Source organism: Amblyraja radiata, chromosome 46 (assembly GCF_010909765.2).
Source record: "Amblyraja radiata isolate CabotCenter1 chromosome 46, sAmbRad1.1.pri, whole genome shotgun sequence".
In the NCBI taxonomy this organism is placed as follows: Eukaryota; Metazoa; Chordata; class Chondrichthyes; order Rajiformes; family Rajidae; genus Amblyraja; species Amblyraja radiata.
This window is the reverse complement of record NC_046001.1, coordinates 3,480,268-3,497,266: the sequence shown is the minus strand read 5'-3', so window position 1 is coordinate 3,497,266 and position 16,999 is coordinate 3,480,268. Positions and strand designations below refer to the sequence as shown.

Genomic DNA, 16,999 nt, shown 5'->3' with positions numbered 1-16,999 from the left:
AGCAGTTGCCGTACCATACTGTGATACAGTTGGTAAGGATGCTCTCGATGGTGCAGCGGTAGAAGTTCACCAGAATCTGAGGAGACAGATGGACCTTCTTTAGTCTCCTCAGGAAGAAGAGACGCTGGTGAGCCCTGTTATAAGGCCGGTAGCCACATCTTCAGAAAACCCCATGGGTAGGGCAGTGAATCATAACTAGCATCAGTTACCGCCCATCTATTCATCAATTTAGGGGGCAGCACATTGGCGCAGCAGTAGAGCTGCTGCCTCACAGCGCCAGAGACCCAGGTTCGATCCTGACTACGGGTGCTGTCTGTACGGAGTTTGTACATTCTCCCCGTGTGTTTTCTCTGGGTGCTGCCGTTTCCACCAACACTGAAAGATGTACGTACAGGTTTGTAGGTTAATTGGCTTTGGTTAAAAGAAAAAAGTGTACATCATCTCTAGCGTGTAGTTGATAATGTTCGGGGTGATCGCTGGTCGGCGCAGACTCGGTGGGCCGATGGGCGTGTTTCCGTGCTGTATCTAAATATGATAGCAACTATTGTAATACAGTGGGTAGAATAGCACAAACTCGAGGGGATATAGTCCATTAAATCTTTGTTTCCTCAAGTTGGAGGAAGCAAGCAAACCCGTGCCACACTACCAGACGCTGAACCATTTCGGATACAACCGAGCCGGAGGTCACCTACTTGTTTTGACGCTGTATCGGATGACATCTTGGCATCGCTCCAGCAGTTTCTCAGAGGGCTCACCAGCGTCAACCAAATCAAGGTCAAGAAGCATCCGCAGCTCATCGGGTTCCTTCCACTCACAGACCTAGAGGCAAACACAGAAACATAGACAATAGGTGCAGGAGTAGGCCATTCGGCCCTTCGAGCCTGCACCGCCATTCAATATGATCATGGCTGATCATCCAACTCAGTATCCTGTACCTGCCTTCTCTCCATACCCCCTGATCCCTTTAGCCACAAGGGCCACATCTAACTCCCTCTTAAATATAGCCAATGAACTGTGGCCTCAACTACCTTCTGTGGCAGAGAGTTCCAGAGATTCACCACTCTCTGTGTGAAAAATGTTTTCCTCATCTCGGTCCTAAAGGATTTCCCCCTTATCCTTAAACTGTGACCCCTTGTCCTGGACTTCCCCAACATCGGGAACAATCTTCCTGCATCTAGCCTGTCCAACCCCTTAAGAATTTTGTAAGTTTCTATAAGATCCCCCCTCAATCTCCTAAATTCCAGCGAGTACAAGCAGAGTCTATCCAGTCTTTCTTCATATGAAAGTCCTGACATCCCAGGAATCAGTCTGGTGAACCTTCTCTGCACTCCCTCTATGGCAAGAATGTCCTTCCTCAGATTTGGAGAGCAAAACTGTACGCAATACTCCAGGTGTGGTCTCACCAAGACCCTGTACAACTGCAGTAGAACCTCCCTGCTCCTATACTCAAATCCTTTTGCTATGAAAGTCAGACAAGAGGCAACTGCACAAGTGTTCGTCGTGCATTTTCCTTCTTCAGCCTGAAGCAGGGTCCCGACCCAAAACGTCACCTCGCCCGTTCCTTCCACAGATGCTTCCTCATCCACCAAGTTCCTTACAGCCCTTGGTTTTTTGCTCACGATTCCAGCATGTCGCGTTTGATAAGTTTCCACATGGTGAGCTGCTATGCAGCCTTAGGTCACAAGCGATACTGGGAGAGCGAACAGACTGGATAGAGAACTGGTTTTGAAAGAAGCAGTGGTGCCACACCTCAAAAAACAAATTCCTTAAATTACCTACAATATTCTGTTGGGCTGAAGCAAAAGAAAGAATTTCATTGTCCTATCTGGCTGGGACACATGAGAATAGACTCTCTTGAATCTTGAAAATAAATACTTTGGAACCACTCACACCTGCTCACTGACATCCGTCCCCTTTCTGATGGCTTCTTCCAGAATGACCTGAAATGCATCTTGTATAAACTTTTCCCCCACTTTCGGGTCATTGAGTGGTCCATCCAGCAGTACTCCATCCACAGTAACGGGGCCTTTTCTCCGCTTCCCATCGAGGTCTGAGGAAGGAACATGGCAAGGCTTAGGGGAGAAGGGAGGGTAGAAAACGGTAGATGCAAAGTGTGTGTGTGTGTGTGTGTGTGTGTGTGTGTGTGTGTGTGTGTGTGTGTGTGTGTGTGTGTGTGTGTGTGTGTGTGTGTGTGTGTGTGTGTGTGTGTGTGTGTAGACAAAAATGCTGGAGAAACTCAGCGGGTGAGGCAGCATCTATGGAGCGAAGGAAATAGGCAATGTTTCGGGATGAATCCCTTCTTCAGACTTCGAAATCCTGAAGGAAATAGGCAACGTTTCGGGACGAATCCCTTCCGGGTTTCGTCCCGAAACGTTGCCTATTTCCTTCGCTCCATAGTTTCTCCAGCATTTTTGTCTACCTTCGATTTTCCAGCATCTGCAGTTCCTTCTTAAACAGTCTGCAAACCTGAACTCCTTTGGAGTGCGGGAAGAAACCCCGAGCACCCGGGGAAACCCCACGCAGGTCGGGATGGAACCCGTGTCTCTGGCGCTGTGGGGCAGCAACTCTACCCGCTGAGCCACCGTGTCAGAAAGCGGTCAAGCAGTGAAAATAAATAAAAGCATTGTATGCTTCCCATTTCTAACATGGCGCTATGAGTAGAGCGCGACCAAACGTGGTGGCTTGAAACGTCCCGAAACGTCGCCTATTTCCTTCGCTCCATAGATGCTGCCTCACCCGCTGAGTTTCTCCAGCATTTTTGTCTACCTTGGATTTTCCAGCATCTGCAGCTCCTTCTTAAACACAAAGTGTGTGCACTTTGGCAACTAAAGTTGGCTCGGCAACTAAAGTAATTTGATGACCTCCCACAGGACCTGCTCTCGTCTGCAGTCTGAAGGGTCTCGACCCAAAACGTCACCCATCCCTTCTCTCCAGAGATGCTGCCTGTCCCGCCGAGTTACTCCAGCACTTTGTGTCTATCTTTAATTCCCACAATGGCGACCTTACCAAGGACAATTTCGAAGTTACACAAGGCAGAGGGGAGAAGGCAGGCACGGGTTATTGATTGGGGACTTCTTCTTCTTCTTGCGTATGGCGTGCACAGCCTAAAGTTGTAGCACCATGATCATATTGAATGGCGGTGCAGGCTCGAAGGGCCGAATGGCCTACTCCTGCACCTATTTTCTATGACAACTTGTTCTATTTGATCTTACTTGATTGTGCACGCCAGGTTGATTGCATTCGTCGAAACAGGGCGGACTACGTGAAGGTTGCAATCTTCCAACCCATTGATTGGGGACGATCAGCCATGATCACAATGAATGGCGGTGCTGGCTCGAAGGGCCGAATGGTCTCCTCCTGCACCTATTTTCCATGTTTCTATCTATGTTTCCAATCCAATTAACCCTACAAACTTGTGCGTCTTTGGAGTGTCGGAGGAAACCGGAGCACCCGGGGAAAACCCACGTGGTCACGGGGAGAACGTACAAACTCCGTACAGGCGGCGCCCGTAGTCAGGATCAGACTCGGGTCCCTGGCACTGCGAGGCAGCAGCTCTACCCGCTGCGCCACCGTGTCGCCCTGCGCAAATCCAATCAACACGTGTCCGTCTACTCTCCTTCCTCTTCCAGTGGTTTGGAACAGAGACACAAACGCAAACTTCAACTGTGAACCAGGACAAGAAGGCTCTGCAGAGAGTAGTGCGTTCGGCCGAACGCACTATGGGAACTTCACTCGCCCCCCTCCAGGAACTACACATCAGGAGGTGCAACCCCAGAGCAATAAGATCATGGGAGACCCCTTCCTCCCCTGCAACGGACTGTTCCAGCTGCTACGGTCAGGCAAACGCCTCCGTTGCCATGCTATGAGAACGGAGAGGTTGAGAAGGAGTTTCTTCCCAGAGGCCATTAGGACTGTAAACTCCTATCTCACCAGAGACTAACTTTACTGAACCACTCTACTGCTTTTTTTTTTTAAATTGCTGTTTTTTTCCCTTTTTCCTTCCGCCCACAATATTTAATATGAAAAATATGTGATTCTGTTCCATTCTGTTTGTAGTTTGTTTGGTTGTTTGTCTGTTTGTCTTTTTGCACAAAGTCCGCGAGCATTGCCACTTTTCATTTCACTGCACATCTCGTATGTGTATGTGACGAATAAACATGACTTGACTTGACCTACATGATAAAGCCCAACTATATTTAACCTCTTGAGAAACTGAACCGAAGCATTGTCATCATCCATCTTATGCCTTTTGGTTTCACACAACCATTTAAGCAGAATTGAAATTTTGCAATGAGTGCGTGGCAAGATTTAATCTAGCAGGATAGTGGGGAGTAGCAAATATGGTTTCTCAGCACCAGTCTCATGAACATTGAACAGTGCAGCACGGGTACAGGACCTTAACTTGCCGAACACGATGCCAAGATAAACTATTCCCGTCTGCCTGCATGTGATCCATATCCCTCCCTGTCCCTGTTCCCCTCTAAAAGCCTCTTAAACGCCCCTGTCGTATCTGCCTCCACCACCACCCCTGGCAAGATGAAGTACATGCCCCAATCAACATCAATGATGCTGAAGTGGAGATGGTCGGGACCTTCAAGCTCCTAGGTGCAAATATCACCAACAATTTTGGGCTGGCAGAGCGCTAGAGTTGCTGCCTCACAGCGCCAAGACCCGGGTTCGATCCCGACTACGGGTGCTGTCTGTACTGAGTTTGCACGTTCTCCCCGTGACCTGCATGGGTTTTCTCCGGGTGCTCCGGTTTCCTCCCACACTCCAAAGACATACGGGTTTGTAGGCCAATTGAAACCCAAGGGTTTCGGCCCGAAACGTTGCCCATTTCCTTCGCTCCATAGATGCTGCCTCACCCGCTGAGTTTCTCCAGTACTTTTGTCTACCTTCGATTTCCCAGCAACTGCAGTTCCTTCTTAAACTGAATCAAGGACCGTGTGCACCTCATCAGCCTCTCCTCAGTTAACTAGAAGATACAACAGCTTGAAAGCACACGCCACCGTATTCAGGAACAACTTATCAGACGATCAACTGGACTTGTCTGAAGAAGGGTTTCGGCCCGAAACGTTACCTATTTCCCTCGCTCCATAGATGCTGCTGCACCCGCTGAGTTTCTCCAGCTTTTTTGTGTACCTTCGATTTTCCACCATCTGCAGTTCCTTCTTGAACACAACTGGACTTGTTATCAGGCTATCCAAACAGACCAATGGTGGAGCCCCAATCTCCCACCTTGTGGCCCTTGTACTTTAGGAAAAAATCTACATCTTTGCTTGCAGCTAGAACTCTATTTCTGCATTTTGGGATTTTGTTTTCTCTCTCCTTTCTAACCCTAACCCGTTGCGTGTTTGGCTCGATTGTACTTGTGTAAGGTACAAGCTGTCTGAATCGCATGCAAAGTAAATGTTTTTGTCTGAGATATCACGGCAATAGTAAGCCAGAGAGAGTCAACAACGTTAAGCTGCTGGGCGTGTGCTTGCGTCTCTGATGAACTGTCCAAGGGCCCCAGCAACCAGCGAGGAGAGACCCGGCCGGTTCAAACCATTGGCAATACAGTCAGAGAAACGTTGCCCCGCATCAGCTGTTCACTGTAGCAGCCACACAGACTGAGCTCAGGGGGGACGAGAGAGCAAAAAGCATGAACCAGACCGCTGGAGTAACTACCTCAGCGGGTCAGGCAGTATCTGTGACGAGGTATAGGTAGATAGGCAGGGTCTGAAAACAGGCCTCGACCCAAAAGTCGCCTATTCCTTCTCTCCATAGATGCTGCCTCACCCGCTGAGTTACTCCAGCATTTTGTGTCTACATTTTAACCATCCCTTTCCATTCACTCCAACCACCTGCAAACATGCTAAGCCTTTGCAAATAACTCTGCAGTGCACCAGTATCGTTCAAAACTGGTTATTAGATTGGGATTTAAACTAGAAATGCATCTGTGGAAGGTGAGTTTAAAAAAAAAGTTACCACTGATACTTGGACTCCTTCGTTCTTGGTCGGTTGCCATCCTAAAACTTGTAGATTTATCGATAACTTTAAATCAGTTCGGCGCCTCTCGCGTCCAGCCAACGCCTCTCGCATCCGCGTATCAATTTGAGAGTCAATGCCAGCTCAGAGCGAGTACAAACCCGCCTCGTTTATTTCCCAATCAACTCCAAATCTGCAGCCGTCCCCGCCTCGTCAGCCAGCCTATTGGGTTAACCCAGCGAGAACAAATGAAGCACAAATATTGCTAACGAGACGAAAACACTGTATTTCGAAGGAGTAGACGGAGGTAGTCTATTTAGAATGACTTGCTGGCCAGAATGGGTCGGATCAGATCCGATCGATTGAAATGAATCACATTGATACAGCATGGAAACAGGCCCTTCAGCTCAACTAGCCCACAATGGCCAACATGCCCCATCTACACTAGTCCCACCTGCCTGCGTTTGGCCCATATCCCTCCAAACCTGTCCTATCCATGTACCTGTCTAAAACTGTTTATTAAACATTGCATAGTCCCAGCCTCAACTACCTCCTCCGGCAGCTCGTTCCATACACCCACCACCCTTTGCGTGAAAAAGTTCAGATTCCCATGGAATCTTTCTCCCTTCACCTTAAACCTATGTCCTCTGGTTCTCGATTTCCCCCACTCTGGGCAAGAGACTCTGTGCATCTACCCATCTATTCCTCTCATGATTTTGTATACCGCATCCTCCTGCGTTCCAGGGTATTGAGACCCAGCCTACTCAACCTCTCCCTGTAGCTCAGACCCTCTAGTCCTGGCAACATCCTCGTAAAACTTCTCTGCACCCTTCCAGCTTGAAAACATCTTTCCTATAACATGGTGCCCACAACTGAATACAATACTCTAAATGTGGCCTCACCAACGTCTTACATAACTGCAACATGACAATGATGGCCACGGTGTACTGCTCCTTGCTGTTTTGTATGTGTTTATTCGTTTGTGTCGTCTGTGAAAACCCTATTATTATTAATGTTTAGTGTTTTCTGAGTCATTCGTAATTGTCACTGTATGTCATGTTGTTACTTGTGGGCGGAGCACCAAGACAAATTCCTTGTATGTGAATACTTGGCCAATAAACTTACTTACTTACTTTAAGTCATTTGCTCCTTGTACCTTTTCATACCTCTAGTTTCCCTCTCCCCTGACTCTCAGTCTGAAGAAGGGTCTCGACCCGAAACGTCACCTGTTCCTTCTCTCCAGAGATGCTGCCTGTCCCGCTGAGTTACTCCAGCGTTTTGTGCCTGTCCTCTCTCTCGGCGCTTTGCCATCCGGAACTATTCAACTGAAAGCTGAGCATTTTTGGTGCTTTCACGACACCATTGTTATCACCCCAACGAGCAGGCTATCAGGAATGATCAATATTGACAGATGCAACCAAAGCGGAATTTGGCCTTGTACACAGAGATACCTTTTCCTGCATGAAAGGCCAATCATCACAAAGAACCTTTATCACATGTGCCTGTACTATTCAGATATACCCACTATACGTAATGAACAGAATTGTGAAATAACCTTGCACCATGGACTTCAGCTGTTACATAGGAACAGCACAGGAATAGGTCTTTCAGCCCACAATGTGGGCGGTACGGTGGCGTAGCGGTAGAGCTACTGCCTTACAGCGCCAGAGACCCATATTCGATCCTGCTACGAGTGCATGTCTGTATGGAGTATCTACGTTCTCCCCGTGACCTGCGTGGATTTTCTCCGAGATCTTCGGTTTCCTCTCACTATCCAAAGACGTACAGGTTTGGTGAAAATGTTAAAAAATTGTTTGCAGGGTAGTGTTAGTGTGCGGGGATCGCTGGTCGGTGCGGACTCGGTGGGCCGAAGGGCCTCTTTCCGTGCTGTATCCCTAAACTAAACTAAACTAAAACTAAATGTCCATGCTGAACATGATGCCAAGTTTAACTAATCTCTGCCTGTACGTGATCCGTATCCCTCCATTCCCCGCATATCCCTGTGCTTATCAAAAACCCTCTTTGACCATCGACTCCATCTACACCTCACGTTGCCTAGGCAAGGCCGGCAGCGTAATCAATGACCAGTCTCACCCCCGGCCACTCCCTCCTCTCCCCTCTCCCATCGGGCAAAAGGTACAGAAGTGTGAAAACGCACACCTCCAGATTCAGGGACAGTTTCTTCCCAGCTGTTATCAGGAACGGAATCATCCTACCACAACCAGAGAGCAGTGCTGAACTACTATCTACCTCATTGGTGACCCTCGGACTATCCTTGATTGGACTTTGCTGGCTTTACCTTGCACTAAACGTTATTCCCTTATCATGTATCTGTGCACTGTGGACGGATCGATTGTAATCATGTATTGTCTTTCTACTGACTGGTTAGCACGCAACAAAAGCTTTTCACCATACCTCGGTACACGTGACAATAAACTAAACTGAACTAAATGCTCCTGTCGTATTTGCTTACACCACCACCCTAGGCAACGCGTTTCAGGTACCCACCTTTGTTAAATACTTGCTTTGCACAATTCCTTTAAACTCTCACCTTAAAGCTATGTGCTCTAGTCTTTGACATTTCCACCTTGGGAAGAAAGTTCTGACAGTCGACCCTTGAAGGTTCATTTGACATTAGATCCCTGATGGTGCAAGCAAGAAAGAACAACTTACACCAGCCTTGCCAACAACCACACACCCACAACACAAAGGATTTTTTTGTTAGCCGATGACCTTTAAAGGCTTTTCAGGCCCTGAAGGTTTTAGCACTGAAAAGACTTCTCTGAATAGACACTGAAGAAAATAAACCGACAAAGCTTTAAACTGAATGGCAAAACAAAGTATTGCTGTGTTCAGACATAGAGTCACAGAGTATGGACACAGGCCCTATTAATGCACAGACCTTACTGACTGCGGTCAGTGGAGACTTTCAGTCATTCCCAGGTAAATCCCAGAATATAATTGCCAGCTGCCTGCTCAATTCCATCACTGGACTCCATGTGCAGTCTAACAGTGGAGACAGTATTGGTGGGATCCCCAAGCATTTATCCACCTCCCAGGCAGGTATCCCACTGCCTGAGTGCTGGAAATCGGGATGTGTAGCTTGGGACTGTGTAGAGATGGTGTCTGTGACTCTATGTATTGATTTTAAAATCCTGCTGCTCACCTATAAATCACTACATGGTTTAGGGCCAAAGTATATCACTGACATGCTTCCACTATATAAGCCTTCTGGACCGCTAAGATCTTCTGAAACCAATCTGCTAGTGATTCCCAGAGTAAATACAAAACATGGGAAAGCAGGATTTAGTTACTATGCAACAAATAGCTGGAATAAACTTCCTGAAGATTTAAGACTTGCCTCAACTTTGACCACTTTTAAAACAAGACTGAAAACTTTTATGTTTACTTTAGCTTTCAGCTAAATCTTAACTACATTGCACTTTTAACTTTTGCACTTTTTATAATGCATTTTTAAGTTTGCTTTTCTTTTCTTTTAGTTCTTCTATTTTATTTCATTTTATTATTTCATTTATTGTATGACATGTTTTTATGTGAAGCACTTTGAGTCTGCCTCGTGTATGAAATGTGCTATATAAATAAAGTTGCCTTGCCTTACACATTGGGCAGCGGTAGAGTTGCTGCCTCACAGCGCCAGAGACCAGGGTTCGATCCCGACCACAGGTACAGTCTGTACGGAGTTTCTATGTTCTCCCCGTGAGCCGCGTGGGTTTTCTCCGGGTGCTCCCGATGATGTACACAGTGTGAGGGAGGGGGTGAGTGAGGGGTGGGATGCGGGAGGGTGTGAGGGTGGGTGAGATGAGATCGATGGCCGCTGCTGATGACGCCCCCTGAATGGTATCGTAGCAACGGGGGTGAGGCGGGAGGGAGAGCTGTGATGCCGCGGCCTAGCGAAGGCCCCAAACCCCAACCCGGCTCCAGCTCCAGCCCCAGACCACGGCGGCGGCAGCGGCAGCGCATCACGGAGACCTCTCGTCAGCATCAAATGTTGGAGCGGTTTACTTACGATCCTTCATTAGTATATCAATTTATATTCTCTTAACATACAGGCTCCCTGCCGCCCCTTCATCTCCCTCCCCACCCCAGCGACATACCTGTCTGTGCCCTGAACTCCACTCTTGCTTCTTGCTCCTCCAAAATATTGCAAATGGAATTTAAACTGGAGGTGGTGAAGGGAGGGCTTAAGCCAGAAAGGGTTACATAGTTTATCCAGTTCCATTCCCTGCTCCAACAGTCTCATCGTCTTCAATACGTTTCCCTTCTATAATTTGCCTTAATAAGGTTTGGTTGCTGCGTTAAATCAAAGAAAGATGCATTTTTAATATAGAAACGTACAAAATTCTTAAGGGGTTGGACAGGCTAGATGCAGGAAGATTGTTCCCGATGTTGGGGAAGTCCAGAACAAGGGGTCACAGTTTAAGGATAAGGGGGAAGTCTTTTAGGACCGAGATGAGAAAAACATTTTTTTTCACACACACAGAGTGGTGAATCTGTGGAATTCTCTGCCACAGAAGGTAGTTGAGGCCACAGTTCATTGGCTATATTTAAGAGATAGTTAGATGTGGCCCTTGTGGCTAAAGGGATCAGGGGTTATGGAGAGAAGGCAGGTACGGGATACTGAGTTGGATGATCAGCCATGATCATATTGAATGGCGGTGCAGGCTCGAAGGGCCGAATAGCCTACTCCTGCACCTATTGTCTATGTTTCTATTAATCTTGTTTCCCCTGTATTAATGTTGTTATAGTGTCTCGGGTGTTCCCTGCCACACATCCCAAACGCCTATCTTATGGTAGCAGTTGTGTATCTAATGAGTGATGTTTAATCAAAGAAAGAGTGTGTTAACAGGAGGTGGTTTGGCATTTGTTTTTTTATGTGGGTGATCTCTGCATTGTTTCCTGTTAAAGAGTTTAGAGTTTGGGAGAGTTTTTTTCAAGCTAGATTTTGTACATCCAGTCTTGTATGATCTAGGGTTGCCTGTATTTGTTTGCAGTGACAGATGATGTCTATGTGATCGGAAGTCTGTGACTAGTGGTGTACCATTATAACGAGGGTTTACTTTATGGACTGTTCCTTTCTGGGACATGATTGTAACTGTGTGGATGGATTAATGTCAAAACCCAGCAATCTCTCTGCAACTGTTCAGATTGCATATTTTCTCTGAAGTGATTTGCTTCCTTGTCCTGGAGTTCAGTGCGTTTGACGGCACTGGGCCTGTACTCGCTGGAGTTTAGAAGAATGAGGGGGGACCTCATTGAAACTTACCGTATGATGAAAGGCTTAAATAGAGTGGATGTGGAGAGGATGTTTCCACTAGTGGGAGAGTCTAGGACCAGAGGGCACAGCCCCAGAATTAAAGGACATTCCTTTAGGAAGGAGATGAGGAGGAATTTCTTTAGTCAGAAGGTGGTGAATCTGTGGAATTCATTGCCACAGACAGCTGTTGAGGCCAAGTCAATGGATATTTTTAAGCCAGAGAGAGATAGATTCTTGATAAGTACGGGTGTCAGGGGTTATGGGGGGAAGGCAGGAGGGAGGGAGAGATAGATCAGCCATGATTGAATGGCGGAGCTGACTTGATGGGCCGAATGGCCTAATTCTGCCCCTATCACTTATGAACTTATGACCTTATAATTAGTGGATAAACCTAATGACCCTTTCTGTCCATGGCTTATGTAGACAAGTTGCTTTCTCTTTCAGCACTTTCATTGAGTTTTCTTTCTTAGGAAACAATGCCACCCTCAAATAATTCTTGGTCCTCATCTCAGGATGACAGCGAAGGTTCCAAGCTTCTGAGAAAGTCAAAAGAGTCACCGTTCATTCCAATAGGTATGAGTCTATCTAGGTTTTAACAAGAATTGTAATTCATGCAAAAACAGAAAATACTGAAATAACATGGCAGGCAGCATCTGCGAAAGGGGTAAGAGTATAACGTATCACATTAAATTGGATTTTAGTCAGCACAACCATCGTGGGCTGAAGGGCCTGTACCGATGTTGTACTGTTGTATGTACTATGTGCAATACTTGTGGGCACAGATCTGTCACTGTGCTAGGCTGTTGTGGGGATGGGTCTGTGTGTGTGTGTAACACTGGGGTACAGTACCGGTGGGGACAGGTCTGTGTGTGTGTGTGTGACACTGGGATACAGTACCGGTGAGGACAGGTCTGTCGCTGTATAACCCAGGGGTGAGGTGAGAATCCAACTGACTGGGTTGTGAGAAGCATTCTTGCTCCTGCTCACGAGCTGTTCAGCACACAACACTAGCTTCAGCTTTGTCCTCATGTTACCTGGTCCTCTGAAGGACCTGACTTACAGCCATTAGGTTGAGAGTGCAGATTTGCACATGAGCTCAGGTGTATTTTGAATTTTAATCTGTCTCCTGCCAGTTGTTGTGCTGCTATGGGAGGTCTCTCAGGATTGTAAGTTCTAGGAACAGAATTATGCCATTCGGCCCATCGTCTACTCCACCATTCATTCATGGTTGATCTATCTCTCCCTCTCAACCCCATTCTCCTGCCTTCTCCCTATAACCCGACACCCGTACTAATCAGCCATGATCATATTGAATGGCGGTGCAGGCCCGAATGGCCTACTCCTGCACCTATTTTCTATGTTTCTAAGAATCTGTCAATATCCACCTTAAAAATAGCCATTGACTTGGTTATCCACAGCCATCTGAGGCAGTGAAGTCCATAGATTCACCACCTTCTGACTAAAGAAATTCCCACTCGTTTCATTTCTCAAGGTACGACCTTTTATTCTGAGGCTGCGACCTCTGGTCCTGGACTCTCCCACTGGTGGAAACATCCTCTCCGCATCCACTCTACGTGCAGGCCTCTCACTATTCGACTGTGTGCGCGCTGTTGGGTTGGAGCGGGACGGGCATGGCATAATACTTCCTTGCATCCATCCAAGTTTTTTAATGCCCTGTGGTCTTCCTTGAGCCAGGTATCGCCGGATGTCTTGCTATTGTGGTGCTGGGTTTACAAAGACTGCGCAAAACAGACCAGAAGATGTCGGTACATCTCATCCACATGAGAGTGGCTGCTCAAGGCTTTGTGGTGGGAGCGATTACGTTGGGTAAGAGATGAGTATTCAATGATCCCATTCCTCGGGCTGCCGCAGAGTTCTCCACCAGTACTCAATGGGTAAAACACAAAGCGCTGAATAAATCAGCGGGTCGGGCAGCATATCTGGAGGATGTGGGTTGGCGATATTTCGGGTCAGAACCTTTCTTCAGACTGATTTTAGTAGGGGGAGAAAGCTGGACAAGAGAGGTGGGGTGGGAAAAAGCCTGGCAGGTGACAAGTGGAGCAAACAAAATGTGTAGAAAGATGCTGGTATATACCGAAGATAAGACACAATGTCTATGTTTTATGTCCCTCCCCGAGAATTCACACTTCACTCCTTTCCCTTTTCTGTCACCCATTTGTCTCATTTTCATCTCTACCCATCTCACCTGTATCCACCTATCACTTAGCGGTAGACACAAAGAACTGGAGTAACTCAGCAGGTCAGACATCTCTGGAGAATCTGAAGAAGGGTCCCGACCCAATAGGCCACCCATCCTTTTTCGCAAGAGATGCACGGGCAGGTGGGACTAGTGTAGGTGGGACACTATACTATTCTGGGTCTCCTCCATGTCCAGAGCGAGCAACACCGGAAATTGGAGGAGCAGCACCTCATATTCCGCTTGGGGAGTCTGCATCCTGGGGGCATGAACATTAAATTCTCCCAATGTTGTTAGTCCTTGCTGTCTCCTTCCCTTCCTCAGCCCTCCTGCTGTCTCCTCCCATCCCCCAGCCTTCAGGCTCCTCCTCCTTTTTCCATTCTTCTCCCCATCAGTCTGAAGAAGGGTTTCGACCCGAAACGTTGCCTATTTCCTTCGCTCCATAGATGCTGCTGCACCCGCTGAGTTTCTCCAGCTTTTTTGTGTACCGTAGGTGGGACATGTTGGCCAGTGTGGGTGGAAGGGTCAATTTACACACAGTGACTCCATGACTCTCTCTTGTCAGTCCTTCAGCAAGTGAGCAGAGTGGAGTTGGAAGTCAGGGCTTTTAGATACCCTGTTGTAACAGCATAGTCGTAAATGTTCTGTCTTTTCTAGGTGTCGTCTACTCCATGTACAATGATTACTTCAGGAAACCTCGACAGGGATAGCAATCCTTGGAAAAAGAGGACTTGTTTTCGAATTGGAGTCAAGCCTCGACTTGCCGTGGATTTCAGAAGCATGGCACATACCTCACGGCGAGGACTGGCGTGCACTGTGTTTCCAGCGCGTTGAAGCTTTCAGTAAAGCTTTCTTCCTCTGGTCTTCACGACCACACACAGTTATTTGAACCTTATTACCACGACCATTGAGCAGCTCGGTGCTTGGTGATTGCACTACTCAGAAGTGCTCAAACATCAGTGTGCTATCAAAGGTTTTCATAGGGGGAAAGTGCAGCTCAATATACTGCAAAATATCCTTCATCGCACTGCTTCCACCCTGTCCTGCAACTTGATTTCCCTCCTCATACAGAGCTCTTCCTGCTGATATAACTAGTTGGTCCAAGTTTTCCACTCAGCCCCTGCGGGGTTTTGTACATGACTCTAGGATGTTCCATGCACGTGGCTTCCTCTCCCTTGGTTAATGCTGTTTTGTCAGGACCCACTTCAGTGTACCCCTCTTCATTAATTTTGGCCTTACTAACTTTTATATAACTGTAGCATGACATCCCCACTTCTATGCTCAAAACCTGGGTGGCACAGCGGTAGAGTTGCTGCCTTACAGCACCGGAGATCCGGGTTCGATCCTGACTACGGGTGCTGTTTGTACGGAGTTCGTACGTTTTCCCCGTGGGTTTTCTCCAAGATCTTCCGTTTTCCCCCCACATTCCAAAGACGTGCAGGTTTGTAAGTAAATTGGCTTGGTGTATGCGTAAATTGTCCCTAGTGTGTGTAGGATGGTGTTAATGAGCAGGAATCGCTGGTCGGCGTGCCGAAGGGCCAGGTTTCCACGCTGTATCTCTAAACTAAACGTACAGAGGCCAATATACCAAAAGCTGCCTTATCTACCTGTGATGCCACTTTCAAGGAACTAAGTACCTGCACTCCCACATCCCTCCCCAGAGCCCTGCCATCCACTGTGTACTTGAGGGGCAACTTTTTCCACAGGTGGGTATATGGAACAAATGGCCAGGTGGGGTAGTTAAGACAGGTACTATAACAGCATCTAAAATACATTGGGACAGGTACGTGGATAAGAAAGGTTTAGAGGGATATGGGCGGGTGGGACTGGCTGAAGGGCCTGCATTAATCTTTGAGTTAACAAAGTTATTTGACACCGATCCAAATAAACAATTCAACAGGACATAGAACAGAGAGACTTGAAATGGTTCTCATCCATCATCATCTTTAACAATGGGTATACATGAACAAAAGGTCACCATGCATCACTCCCAGCACTATTAAAGTGAACATCATGAGTCAGCACACACGGCCAGGTGTGAAACATCATGTTTAAACGTTACATTGACCTGTTCAGACAGGACCAAGACAAACGCGTCCAATTCCGGTCACCAAAACAAAATGCCATTCTGGAGCTCACACAGAAGATGGAGTGGTGCCAACCTCGGTTTCAGAGCAAGCTAACACGGAAAATTGGGATTCTTCCCAATTGGGAATGAATTTCAGAGAAAGACTCCAGAGCAGTTGATAGAGGTGCTGCCTCACACCGCCAGACTCTGGTTCGATCCTAATCGCAGGAGCTGTCTGTGTGGAGTTTGCATGTTTTCCCTCTTGACTGTACGAGTCTTCCCCAGGTGCTTAGGTTTCCTCCCACAATGCGGGTTTGTAGGTAAATTGGCACCAAGTGTGGATGAGAAAGTGGGATCACCGAGAACTAGTGTGAATGGTGATCAATGGTCAGTGTGGACTCAGTGGGTCTGTTTCCACGCTGCACCTTTCAATCAGTCAAACACTTAATTAATCCATACCAACATGGCAGTGAGAAGTGCAAATTACAGCGGAAAGGCAAATTTGATGTCATGAAAATCTTTATCAAGTAAAACTAACACTTACAATGGGCTAGCGGAGGCCATTTAAATAATGCTGGTTGCAATTCCTTTTAACTATGGGTAGTACAGTGGCAGGATTTGCAAAGCTTGATAACCAAGAAACCCGTGCTAAACTCGTTTATTTAAACCAGGGGGAGATGTAATGGAAACTCAGCCTTTCAATGGATGGGTAAGAGTGAAGAATAGCCTTCATCCAGATCTATCTGGATAGTTAATCCTATCATTTCCTCAGAGACCTGCAAGAAGAAATGATCAGGAGAATTGAAATGCCCTTAAATTATGCTCTGCAGCACTACATGCATAAAGTCCTAGAGAGAAGCCAGCCTACTTGATTTTTTATTGACAGGAGACTTTTGAACCGAGGGAACTTGCTTAGCCGAGACCATGATTGGAGTGATACGCCTTTGCAGTGCGATCACTTCAGACTGATGCTATTTGCCAATTCAATTAGTGTGCAGTGGAGTTCTGATTGCAAGATGAGTTTAAAACGTTTGGCCAATGGCTTAGTGTCCAAGGTTCCTTTGAGCTGGGAATTACAATCCATAAGGGCGGCACAGTGGTAGAGTTGCTGCCTCACAACACCAGAGACCTGGTTCGATCCTGACTATGGGTGCTGTCTGTATGGAGTTTGTACGTTCTCCCCGTGACCTGCGTGGGTTTTCTCCAGCTTCCTCCCACACTCCAAAGATGTACAGGTTTGTAGGTTAATTGGCTTTAGTAAGTTGTAAAAAAATTGTCCCTTGTGCGTGTAGGTTAGTGTACGGGATGATCACTGGGCAGTACAGACTCGGTGGGCCCAAGAGCTCTATCACCAAAGTAAAGTCTAAACTAGCTGGATCATAATACTCATTTCAGCAAAAAGTGCATCAAGTTTAGGATGTACAGTATCCCTTTCATAATGCCCTTGGAGTTGGCGTTTAAATGTACAAAATGTAAAGTGCTTGAAGAA

The 16,999-nt window shown here is 47.0% G+C and overlaps 2 protein-coding genes across 5 annotated transcripts in view; one reads left to right on the top strand and one right to left on the bottom strand.

The window, feature by feature from the left end:
- Window positions 1-6,093, bottom strand: part of LOC116968823 (cysteine sulfinic acid decarboxylase-like) — a 31,771-nt gene extending 25,678 nt beyond the window's left edge. For 2 of the 3 annotated variants that reach the window (XM_033015738.1, XM_033015740.1), the window contains exons 1-3: window positions 5,971-6,093; window positions 1,893-2,050; window positions 693-819 (exon numbers count right to left, since the gene is read on the bottom strand). In XM_033015738.1, coding sequence (XP_032871629.1) covers window positions 693-819; window positions 1,893-2,050; window positions 5,971-6,010 — 325 coding nt within the window. In that variant the 5' untranslated portion in view covers window positions 6,011-6,093. Of the gene's footprint in view, window positions 1-692; window positions 820-1,550; window positions 1,673-1,892; window positions 2,051-5,970 lie in introns of those variants that run through there. The other variant, XM_033015739.1, reaches the window with a different exon arrangement.
- Window positions 6,094-7,497: 1,404 nt separating this feature from the next.
- LOC116968825 (HIG1 domain family member 1C-like) lies at window positions 7,498-14,318 on the top strand. Of its 2 annotated transcripts, XM_033015743.1 has the most exons (4): window positions 7,498-7,758; window positions 11,716-11,818; window positions 12,941-13,072; window positions 14,100-14,318. In XM_033015743.1, the coding sequence occupies exons 2-4, from the start codon at window positions 11,722-11,724 to the stop codon at window positions 14,150-14,152; spliced, it is 282 nt and encodes a 93-aa protein (XP_032871634.1). In that variant the 5' UTR covers window positions 7,498-7,758; window positions 11,716-11,721; the 3' UTR covers window positions 14,153-14,318. The 2 variants fall into 2 exon arrangements, with proteins under 2 accessions (XP_032871634.1, XP_032871635.1); XM_033015744.1 differs by lacking the exon at window positions 11,716-11,818.
- Window positions 14,319-16,999: the final 2,681 nt, after the last annotated feature.

What these genes read in the sequence shown, in the direction of transcription:
- LOC116968825 (XM_033015743.1), top strand. Translation starts at nt 11,722, where the DNA reads ATGCCACCCTCAAATAATTCTTGGTCCTCATCTCAGGATGACAGCGAA. An exon ending in GTCACCGTTCATTCCAATAG is followed by an intron (nt 11,819 to 12,940) that starts GTATGAGTCTAT and finishes TCCTTGAGCCAG; the next exon opens with GTATCGCCGGATGTCTTGCT. An exon ending in GGTGGGAGCGATTACGTTGG is followed by an intron (nt 13,073 to 14,099) that starts GTAAGAGATGAG and finishes TGTCTTTTCTAG; the next exon opens with GTGTCGTCTACTCCATGTAC.